At 44.2% G+C, this 12,328-nt stretch overlaps 1 protein-coding gene across 2 annotated transcripts in view; it reads right to left on the bottom strand.

Annotated features, from left to right (window-relative positions):
* TRIP4 (thyroid hormone receptor interactor 4) overlaps nucleotides 1-12,328 on the bottom strand; it is a 51,938-nt gene that overhangs the window by 13,944 nt on the left and 25,666 nt on the right. For both annotated transcript variants that reach the window (XM_048866501.2, XM_048866499.2), the window contains one exon: nucleotides 11,457-11,548. In XM_048866501.2, the coding sequence (XP_048722458.2) occupies nucleotides 11,457-11,548 (92 nt within the window). The remainder of the gene's footprint in view (nucleotides 1-11,456; nucleotides 11,549-12,328) is intronic.

Genomic DNA, 12,328 nt, shown 5'->3' with positions numbered 1-12,328 from the left:
CGAGGACAGCTGGGGGAGGTTTGGGGAGCATGCTTGGCCAGCGGGCAACTTACTTCACCCAGTTTTCAGTGAGATTTGTGGGAAAGGCGGATCCACTCTTTTTTCATGCCTCATAAGCTTCATCGCTGTCAGACTAACATAACAGGTAATTAACTACTAAAGAGCCGTTTTCGCCTCCTCTCCTGAGGGAAATTGCTCACCATCCAGCTAGAAAACGTTGCTGTAGCGGTTTCCAAAAGAGAAAAAAAATTCTCAGCAGTTTCTGGCAAGGAGCATGGGAGCCGCAGCCAAACAGCGGCATTTATGCCAGCACTTGTAACCTGCTCTCCAACCCCACTACAAATGTGACCAATGGCTGAGAGGCAGCCTAAGCAACTAGAGACCAGTAAAATTACACCAATGCTTATCTAGACCCCTTGCTTTTTTGTACTCCAAAAGGCCAGGACTGGGGCAAAAACACACAGGCAGCGAGCAACAACTTCAGTACAATCTAGTGGGTAGCATGGGAGATCCCAGATCTATTGCTAGCCGTGCCACTGTGCAACCTTCCCCACCTCTGAAACCCAGAGCCATTTGTCAGTGTTCATAAGCCACTTTGAGAGCATCTGATGACAAACAGAGAAAGGCGAAGTGTTGGCCTAGTGATGGAGCAGCTTGGCTTCTGGGGGCCATTCCAGGGAAGGGATCTGGACTTGGAAATGCCCAGTTTTAAATGAGAAATGTTACCTGTATGGGCGGCGTTCACCTGGCGTTGACTGTTACTCTCCAGGGCAGGGTTTCCACCATGCAAAATAATGGTGCTAGAACAACAACAGGGCAAACAGGAAACAAAAGTTCCAGCGATCATCCATTTTTTGTGTGTGTCAATGTCCTTTTGCAAGATCAAGCTTCAACTTTAAAGCATCATTTTCAGAATAACCCTCTCTAGCTGTTAGCTGCAGGGCCTGGAAGCAGGAGAATGCCAGATGCTTCTTATCCCAAACAACCCCTACACAGAATGCTAGATTTTTCAGATTATTCCTTAGGTAAATCATGCAGCATAGCCAGGTTCCTGTTCCAGGCACTGCACGTGAGTGTAGCATCCTGTTCCTGGCCAGTCACAGTCTCCAACGTTGCTTTTCTCCGGGATCTTGAAAATCCCCTGTCCGTGAAACTGTCTTCAGGAGGCTCGAGGGAAGCTCTAGTCTGAAAAGCAAAGCTAAGAATGGCCTCTTGGGGTTCCGTTATCATCTCACTGGCTTCACAGAGGAAACGTGATTTACCAGTCAAAAGGTGTGTTTCTCTGACCGCAAGTGCTGTGAAGTCTGCCTGGGCTCAGAGAAGTGCTAGAATCATTCTGGCTCATACCTAAGCACCAGTAATCAAGATTCTGTCCACCAGACTGTTCCCTCAGCCACACCAAGGTCTTCCACAGGGTTGCCCAGGTGTAACTGAAGGCAGAATTTGACCCAGCAGCTGGAACTCAATGACCGATCTAAGAAAAGGAGTACTTGTGGCACCTTAAAGACTAACCAATTTATTTGAGCATAAGCTTTCGTGAGCTACAGCTCACTTCATCAGATGCATGATCTGTTCACAGTGCCTGGGCCAGACTTGGCACTGCAGGGCTTCAGGGGGTTTTTAAACCAAAGGGAAAACCCTTTGGCTCAGAAAGTCAGCAGCCCTGGTGCCGAACACACACTGAGAGCAGGTCTGTCGGTAAGGGTGCTGCCATTTTTAGTCACTTTCCATGACACCTTGGGCAAGAACTTCACCTCTCCTTGCCTCAGTTTCCCACCTTTGTAAAGTACTGGATTGAAGGAGCTAGGTGAGTGCAAACTGTTACACCTGAGACACTAGTTTCTCTCACAACACACTGGGGGATACTGGAACTTTGCATCTTCAGAGATGTTCTCTGCTCTGATTGCTGTTCCATCCATCACTATCTTCTCTAATTTCTCACTTCCACAGAGTCTCTATTGATTACGATGAGCAGAGAGCTTCCCCGATCCGTAGGAGGGGAGGCCAAACTTCAATGCCAAGTTTACTAGCCCAGAAACAAAGTATCCAGTATTCTTGCCAGAGATCTGGACTCTTATCACTGATGCTCCATTTACCACCTCTTTGGGATCGAGAACCCAGATAACTGTCCAAAGCCACTGCATTAGCCATATGGCTGATGGGAGGGGAAGTGCTTCGGTGCAGTGCTGAGGCAGGCTGGGCTAGAAAGCAGCTAATCAGTGATATTCCACTCAGTTTGACAGGACTGGCAGAAGGAAAAGGAAGATTACAAAACAACAACAAAAGCTGCCAGCCAAACTTTTGTTTGAAAGCCTGTTCGGTCTAGACTGCAACAAGTGAGGAAGGAACAGCTCAGAACCACAGCTGCTAATGGTTATGGATTTGGCAATCAAAATGTCTTTGCTAAAAAAAGTTAACTGCCTTACCACTGAGGTTACAAACCACAGCCTTGATGCATTGTTGCAGTCAGCATCCTCCCTGCTGTTTTTTAGAGCTTACATCTGCTGCTGGCGGATCATATGCTGGCAAGCGGCACCAGCTCCTTTCATGGGGCCGCACAAGGAGCTTTGCTAGGCTGCCTTCATTTCCCCTTCTTCCCACAACTATGCCCTTCAGGTATCGCTTTTTTTCTCTGCCTGCTTGTGCAGTATTCCGTTATTCCGGAGCACAATCAGATCCACAAGCAGGAGGGAGGATAGGCGTGGGACACTGCTGCATTCTCTCCAGGATGGCCTTTTCCAGTCAAGCACCACTGCTTTCCTGGGGTGCTCTCTGCATCAGAGTTTCCAGCCCAGATCTACACCACAACCTGTAGCTTGGTTGTGTAAGGTGCAGGGGGAAGTAATTATGATTTAATAGGAATGGGGCTTCAAAAGGTAGATGAACATTTAAACTAGTTGAACGGCATTTGATTTTAAAATGCTGAACAGACCCACACTGCTCAGTTCTCAGAAGGCTTGGAGGATGCAAGGGTGCCAGAAAACCTGGAATGTGAGCCGTCCTCCTCTGCTTTCCTAATTCCCAAGCTCACCACTGCCAAGTGATCGAGTCCCACTTAAGCCCACCACTGCCAAGTGATCGAGTCCCACTTAAGCCTTCAACATCTCTATTCCCTACCTGGAAAAACACCTGCCCGCAGTGAGCCAAGCAAGCTACATTTGAATGGGTTCGACACATTTGCTGGATGACTGATGACCAACAGGAGAAACTGGGTGGAACTGGAAAAACATTCACCAGTATGAAGGCCAAAAGGTACATTTCACATGTTTTCTTGTTCCATGCCATCCTCTCTTATGGCCAGACAAAAGGCGGGAGCAGGAAGAAAACAGGACTGGAATGGTGGGGGAAAGAGTGCTTGCTTCTACATTAGCAACTCATGGTAGCATTGTGGGAGTGTTTCTCTCAGCAGAATAAAGTCCTTTTATAAATGACTACTAAGGAATTAATAATTCACATTCCAACAACCACGTTAGGAAAGGGTTAAGGAAAAAAGCAATTGCAGAGTCCAGCTAATGCCATAAACAATCACACCCATTACTTACAAAAATTTTGCACCTTTAAGAAAAAGACCCCTTGGCTAGAAATTAACAATTAATGTATCCACCCAACTCCTTGCTCTGGTAAACTTCATCACTCACGATCACTCTACCCACCCAGCCTTGGGCTTGACCCCTAACGTTGCTCTGTAATGAAAGCAAATTGTTAGATGCATGCTGTTTGTTTTCGATATTGTTGATTAAATTATATCAGAGTTCCACCAATTCTCAGAGTGGGATGTACTGGTGGAATCCAGATATTTTTATAAATGGATTTGGAAAGATTGACCTGTTTTGGGTTACGAAATGTATTAATTACATGGTGATGAAGGCTTATATAAGTACATGTAGTCCTTGCACATCTGTATTTGAACTATATTAACTGTGTTGAATAACAGCTAAAATATTCCTCTCTCCCTCACACACACACAATAATTTTTCACTTCTGGGTAACTCCCTAGCCTTTTAAATCCATGTCACTGAACAGAGTTTACTTTTTGGGCCCAGTCTTTAGCACGACCTTATAGCAGGCCGGCAGTGTTTGCCTGAAACAACCCAACGTCTCACCTGCTGCGGAATGCTAAGAGGGTTCTAATCATACAAGTGTAGGACTGCAAGGGACCTCGAGAGGTTATCTAATCCAGTCCCCTGCACTCAAGGCAGGACTATGTAATAAGTAGACCATTCCTGACAGGTGTTTATCTAACCTGTTCTTAAAAACCTCCAATGATGGAGATTCCACAACCTCCCTAGGCAATTTGTTCCAGTGCTTAACTACCCTGACAGTTAGGAAGTTTTTCCTAATGTGCAACCTACACCTCCCTCATGGCAGATTCTTGTCCAATCCTAAGAGGTTAAGGAGAACAATTTTTCTCCCTCTTCCTTGTAACAATCTTTTATTTACTTGAAAACTGTTAAGTCCCCCCTCAGTCTTCTCTTCTCCAAACTAAACACACCCAATTTTTTCAATCTTCCCTCATAGGTCATGTTTTCTAGACCTTTAATCATTTTGTTGCTCTTCTCTGGACTTTCTCCAATTTGTCCACATCTTTCCTGAAATGTGGCATCCAGAACTGGACACAATACTCCAGCGGAGGCCACATCAGTGCAGAGTAGAGCAAAAGAACTACTTCTTGTGTCTTGCTTCAACACTCCTGTTAATATATCCCAGCATGATGTCCACGTTTTTTCCCGACACCGTTACATTGTTCACTCATATTTAGCTTGCGACCCACTATAACTCCCAGATCCCTTTCCACAGTACTCATTCCTAGGCAGTCGTTTCCCATTTTGTATGTGTGCAACTGATTGTTTCTTCCGGAATGGAGTACTCCACATTTGTCCTTATTGAATTTCATCCAATTTATGTCACATCATTTTTCCAGATCATTTTGAATTTTAATCCTATCCTCCAAAGCACTTGCAAACCCTCCCAGCTTGGTATCATCAACAAACTTGTGAAGTTTAATGATTCACTAGAACAGATGGTTCATTACCCCACTCTGGAATAAGGGAGCTGGGACTTATTCTCTAGAAATTGAAGATCGAGGGTGAGGGCTGAGCAGTCTGGAGGGAAGAACTCTAGAAGCACAGAAGTCTAGGAAGGTTTGAATTGAATTTTGTTACCTTATCTTTACTGTCAGTATTAGTAAAATCAAATACCAAGAAGGAGCTGAGTTTCGACTCTCCATAGAGCGTGGACTGTGTTTGAGAGCAAAGTTAAGTCCCGAACCACTGACTAGCTTGCTAAAATAGTAGCAAAGGCTAAATCTACAATCACCATTAATTAAGTCATATGCTTCGGCTTTAGCCTCAGTTCTTCCCCAGGGTCTCTGAAACCAGAGAAGAGGGCATGCTAGCCTCTATCAAATGCTGTAAAACTAACATTCAGTTCCTTTTGGCATGCTAATGTGTTCCTAAATTAATCATCAACTGGCAATTTCTCCTGCATTTTAACAGATTGAGCAGTAAATTTTTTATAACTGCTGGCTTATGCTGGGAAGCTAGAGTATCAGAACAAGCTCTTCTGAAAACTAGAGAGCTTTGGATAAGGAAAAATTCTAAAGGCCCTAGAGAACTAAAATCCAAATTAACTGTATTCCTAATTTGCTCTGCTTTGTCACAAATAAGCAAGACCCTGGAGGAGGACTCTCTTGCCTGAAAACTATACTGAGAAATCTCAAACAGGAGGGCTGGTATAAACATACTCTTTGCAACATCTGTAGGTCTCTGCAAGCCAGAATTAGACCTTATTCAACCTGATCTGGAATTAGATTACATGTGATCAATCCAGGTTCAGACACTGCTAATTTTGTGGGCCCCTGAGTTAGAAGGGCATGGATGCTGGCTACAATTGTTAGCTGTGGCATAGATACATTACTTTCTGCACCAGGCTAGTCAAGTTCCAAACAAATCTCAAATCCTTGTGGAGACCTTTTAATAGTAGACATGTGCAACTTGGCAGACTCTCATCAGGAAGTAGAAGGTGTTAACTGCCACAGTGAGAAACAACGTCATTACTCCATCTTCAAAACACAGATCACCCGAGATGTGAGATGGAATTCCTACCCCCACAGAAAGTACACGCACACCAACAGACAGATGTTCTCACATGTGGATTGCCACTGCCTCTCACACATAACCCTCTTGTTTGAACCCTGTGTCAGGAAACTTTTACAGTCAGAAACTGAAACATGAGAGGGTCTTTGCAGCTCCCCCAGGATAACTCCTCTGAAATGTTGCCAAATCTCACAATTTTATCATGAGGCTCACAGTATTTGGTGTTCTTAAAGACCCAGCCCTTGGGATCAGATAACTGAATGAGAATCTCAGTTTTCTTTTAAAAAAAAGGGGGGTGGGGGAAATGACATTCATGGTTACAGAGAAAAGCTTGAAACATGAGCTGAGTGTACCCTAAAGGCTCAAAACCCAGAGGGCAAATAAAATTTCCAAATTGACTGGTGGTTTGTTTTTTTTTTAATCTGATGATTTCTGAATACTTGGGATTGGCAATACTGCATCAGTGTGACTTTTACTTTGGACTTTTAGAATAAAATACTTAGGACTTGCACTCATTTTATATTCACATGTTCCGGAGATGCTTTGTGCAGTAAATTATTTACATCTTTACATATCTATATCGTTTCACTATTTTATACTGTATACTTCAGTTACTGTGTTCCTGTGTTTTTCTCTCTTTGATTTCTTGTTCAGGTGCTGATTATTAGCATGTATTGGGACTGGTCTACACTACTGCTTAAGTCAACCTAACTTACGTCGCTCAAGGGTGTGAAAAAGACACCCCCCTAAGCGACACAAGTTACAGTGACCTAAGCGATGTCCACACTGGCACTATGTCAGTGGAAGACGCTCTCCCGCTGATATAGCTTCCGCCTCTCGCGGAGCTGGAGTAATTATGCCGAAGAGAGAACGCTCTACCATTAGTATAGCACGTCTTCACCAGATGTGCTACAGCAGCACAGCTGCACCGGTGCAGCTGTAGTGCTCTAGTGTAGACTTGCCCTTAGGATCCAGAAGATAACATTCTTCGGAATGTTTACAGATGAGAGACTAAGTACAGCAAGACCTATTTATTGTATTCCTGCATGGGATATTAATTGTTTCTTGTATTCCTGGCACCCTAGTATTTTGGGGGCACTAGGTTCAAACTCAGTGGAGTGGGAAAAGTAAAGCCTGCTGAAAAGGCCCACTTGCCCTTCAGGCACAAAAATTTAGCAAAGCCCCCTTACACAGATTTAAAGTGGCAGGTGATTTTTCACTCACATGTGAAAAATAAATTCCTAATTTCTTTCCAGCATCATCTTGTATTTAATACCAAGGTTTGACATCTATCTGTAGTCACCCACTTTCAAAACCATTTAGAAATACTTAAATACCTGATATGAAAATGCTTTTTGGTAATTAAAATAAAAGCTGCTTTAGATCTCAGATCATCAACAGAATATGAATAGACCTCAGTGCATTAATTGTAAATCATCTGGTTCTTTATTTCCCTGCCAAGGCCTGCCTGTAGCATTCTGTGTTTCCCCAGTTACAACAGATGAGCTCACTAACACCTAACACGGGAAAAGGAAGGCTGCTCTCTGCTCTGCTTGAGGTGTTGGTGAGGTCAGCCTGGAGCAGGGAAAAGCAGCCTCTTAACTCAGCTCTTGGCAGGTCACGATTAGCACAGCTAAGTGCAACAAAGGGACCATTTGAAGTTGAATTTCCATTTTTTGAGGCACCCATTAATGAAAGCAAGGGAACCCAGAATACACTCCAAGAAGATGGGAGATCTGTCAGCACAGCCCAGACATTCAGAGTTAAGCCTGCCACATCTCAGGCTGTCTGAGCAGCAGAGCAGACTGGTAACCAGGCTGAGTGATGGGAGGAGTTATAGCTTCACTCTACTGTTGCCAGTGCAATTCAAACCATTCATGTCAGGTGGATGTTGTATCTGATGATAATAACCCTTTGTATTCCGATCCAAGGATCACAAGGAATGACATCAGCCTCGCACCACTTCTGCCAGGGAAGGAGTACTCCATCTTACAGATGGAGAAACAGGCACAGAGAGGTTAAGTGACTTGCCCATGTTCACACAGAAAATCAGTAGCACAGCTGGGTTTAGAGCCCATGTCACCTGATTGCAGGTCTGTGGTGATTTTAGCCTCAAGACCACCTTTCTTCCCCCAAACCCCCCTAAGCCGCCGGGCATGCCATTAACACAGGGCCCAATCCTGCAACTCTTCCTCATACAGTTAGTCCTTAATCATGCAAATTGCTTCACTGAAATCAATGCGACCAGTCATGCAAAAACTACACCTTAATAAGGGCTGAAAGATTGGACCCACAGCAGTGATCTGAACATACAAGTTCACAGTATACATACAGTAAGTCTTCAAATTAACAACTAATAAAGAATACACCAATTAGACTGTGAGATCTCTGAGGTAGGGACCACCTCTACCCGTCTGTTTGCTCAGCACATCGGGGCCTCATTCTGATTTAGCCTTCTGAGCAAATCTGTAATCTAAATATTAAAGGATGATGAGGAGTGAAAAACAGCAGCAGGGTGTCATGGAAATTAAAAGCTGGGTTTTACTAAACTTCATTAATACCTGACAGAGGAAGCAAACAGGAAGGAAAGAGAAACACCTTTGCCTACAGAAAAGATTAGACACAAGTAAAAACAAACATGTTTGATCTTGAAAAAAACACGGCCTCCATCACCAGGCAATGTGCACACTGGGCACTTATTTAATTTTCAAACCATCATCCACTGATGTGGTCACATGGGATCTGTGTAATTACTCAATTTCCTGGAAATGTGAAAGACGTATCAAATGGGAGCTGAGGGGGTGGGGGGCAGATAATCAAAGGAGAATGTTTGAGAAGAAGTCTAGCATGTCTTGCTCTCATGGAGGGATCTCTGCTGCCAGGTTTGCACTGTTTAACTTACTGTATTGTCAGGTTTTAAAACATTTTAATTGGCTTTCTCCTATGATACAAATACAAGTGTTCAGAAGACTAGGTGCTCCACCCTGCTTATCCTGAAGCCAACAGAGATTTGTCTGCACTAGGAAAGGAACCCATTGCAATAGCTGGCTTCTGTATCAGGTGCTGCTAAAACTGTGTTGAAAATAGATGAGAGTAGACAAAACCACATCACATGCAGCAGCGGTTCAGAAAACAGGACTGAGCCCTGCTCCCAACAAGGTTCAATTCTGGTTTCTGAACGAGTGCTGAACATGGGTCAGTCCTGTCTACGTACTAGGGATGTAAAATGTTAACCTGCCTTAACAGTTAACCCCTGGACCGGCCCACCAACCCTAGCGACCCCACACCAGCTGGCCCGCCAACCCCAGTGTCCCTGCACTGGCCAGCACCGTCCAGAGCAGCCCCAGCCATGCTGGCCGGCCCTTTAATCAGTTAACCGTTTAAACAAAATATTTTTAATCGTTTAAATGGTTAACTTTCTAAACAAGATTTACATCCCTACTATATAGACTCAGGGTTAAACTGTTTTCACTCTGATTCAACTACACTCATTATTGACAAGAGGCAACAACATCCTCATCACTAATTTAACTGGGAGCACATTCATATTAAATTCTAGCCAATACATATGGGGCAAAATACCAAACCTACAAACAGTGACTCCTGTATAGCATTAATTCTGAAAGCGACAGCAAATTAGAGAGGATATACATTTACAATGCAGTATGGTAACAGAAAAAAGCCAGTGTGATTTTGGGCTGGACATGTAAAGGTAACATAGTACTGAGAGGAGAGGAAAGGAAATTATACAGCTCTGGCGAGACTGCTCCTGGAATAATGTGTTCAATTCTAGTGCCTCAACAAAACAGAAAGATGACAGCAAACTGGAAGGAATTGTAAGACAGCAACAGAACTGATTAAGAGTCTGAAGGGCTTGATCTATGAGGAGAGATTAAAGGCTAATTACATACAGCTTGTGTTAACAAAAACTAGGGAAGCGCTATGACAACTGTCTACATGTACCTCCAGGGAATAAACACCAAGAAAGAAGAGGAATTTTCCAGGGCATTTCCCAGGGGGTGGAACTAGGAGTGATGGGATTCAATTAAAAAAAGAAAACATATAGGCTGGAGATCAGGACATATCTTCTATCAATGCAACTGATTAGACTGGTGGAAGTTTTCCAAGGGCAGCTGGGAAAGGAAAAAGGCCCTCGTTTGAAACTAGACTGCAACGGGCATTGGATAATATAGTGTATGGAACAATCGTGCTCTGGCCCTAGGGGATGGAGGTGATGATCTAATTGGTCTACTCCCTTCTTCACTTCCTGGGATTCTGTAACTCTAGGCAGGCTGCACGGTCATGACATTAAGTGGCCTTTCTGATACCTCGGTCCCAAGGCGCCCTCTGCTGTTCAGGTTCTAACAGTCCTGTCCCAATTCTAAAAGCCAAACAGATGACAGGGAAAAGAAAAATCCCATTCAGTTCAGTATGTCGCCTTTATCTCTAGTCCCCAGCCACCACTCTTCCTTCTTCTGCTTGGTATAAACTCACAGGGCTGCGGGGAGGAAAGGGGAGAGCTCTCCCTCATGTGAAATGATGTCACACTGATCAGCTGCTTCTTCATAGCCCAAAGGAAACTCATCGCTATGGTATGTTCTGCTTTAACCACAGCATTGTTCTCCTGGACAGCCACTTTATCAGCTTCTCTCCCAAAGAATCCACTTAACCTATGGATAGGGACTGGCAGTGACTGCTGCTAACTGTGATAGCATTCACATAAATTCCTCTTAACAGGGACCAGTCAAGGAAATAAATGGTGTTTAATCAGATGTCACCTGGTGTGAAGTTTAAGCTCCTAGCTCTTAATACAGCTGGTGCCAAACAAAAGCTGAAATGCAATGAGTATAGCTTTAACCCAGGACAGCAGTGCTTCTCATACAGCGGTTTGCAGAGTGTCAGCAGGTGTGCAAATGAGCCACATCTGTCACAACAACCTTCTTGGCACCAGGAAAGCCAAGAACACCTTTCAGCATTAGTTCCCCTGAACCAGCGTTGACTGGATTAAACAGAGACAATAAGAATAATGTAGGCCTGACAAAACTACTTCCAAAGCCATACTGGAGACTGACTTCCACCAGCATTCCATCATGCTCCCAGCAGCAGCAAACCCTGTTTTGTCTCGTCTGTACCAGCACTTAGACCACTTTCCACACTGGTCCAGAGGAAACTCTTGCTGAAATGTGTTCTCTTCCCAGTGCACACAAGAGTAGTGGTCTCCTCATCTTAATTTAAATCCTTTCTTCAGTATTCTCCTTACTTTCCCATGGATCAATGTACAGATACGAGTCAGGGTAGCTTGAAGGCAAGCAGGTAGACAGTTAAAAAGTCAGCTCAGAGAGGCTGGTTTTCCTCACTCACCTGCTCCTTGAATTGTTCTTGTGACAGACAATCAGCCAAGTCCACACAACCCAGGAGGCACCCAGAAGGATAATCTCTGGGAAATTCCACATCTGCGCCAAGAGAAAGAAAAGGATTGAAAAAACACACACTCACTGTGATCGTCCCATTCTCAGTAAGCTCTTAACTGGAAACACGCTCATTTGCTCATCTCTCCCGCTCAAACTTTTTGAGGCACAAGAAAATTTAGCGTTTATTTTCTGTAATTCCTTTCGTATTTAGGGACACACGGTACACAGTTTAGGAAACATGGCCTTGGAGAACTGGCTTAAGCCAGACAGATGATGGTAAAGACAAAGACTGTGCATGGCTATGCCAACACATCTCCATCCTGCCCTGCTACACCTCTGTTGTAACGTACCGGGGCTCCCAATACACTCAGTCAATGCACCTCGATCCTGATATTCACCACCCACATTATTCCAATCCTGAGCCAGCCCTTTAGCAGAAACTGCCGATGAGCACACTACAGTGCTTTAGATCATGTGGTGCTTTGGAGATGGAGGCAACTGTCAACTGCCAGCTGAGCCAAAGTGACCTTAATAAAAATAAAATCTAGCTCCTGTAAAACACCTTCCGTTTGTAGATCTCAAAGCACTTTACAAAGGAGGTCAATATCATTAACCTCATTTTACAGATAGGGAAACTGAGGCACAAAGCAGGTAAGTGACTTACCCAAGGTCACCCAGCCAAGAATAGAACCCAGGTCTCCTGAATCCCAGTCCAGTACTCCAGCTACTGGGCCATGCTGCTTTAAAAGCAAACACGCACAAAAATCCAAGATGGCCTGAAATTTGGGGCTCTCATCCCTAGCAAGGGATGGCAGCATCATG

Source organism: Caretta caretta, chromosome 10, assembly GCF_965140235.1.
Source record: "Caretta caretta isolate rCarCar2 chromosome 10, rCarCar1.hap1, whole genome shotgun sequence".
NCBI classification, from domain to species: domain Eukaryota; kingdom Metazoa; phylum Chordata; order Testudines; family Cheloniidae; genus Caretta; species Caretta caretta.
This window is presented reverse-complemented; position numbering and strand designations above follow the sequence as displayed.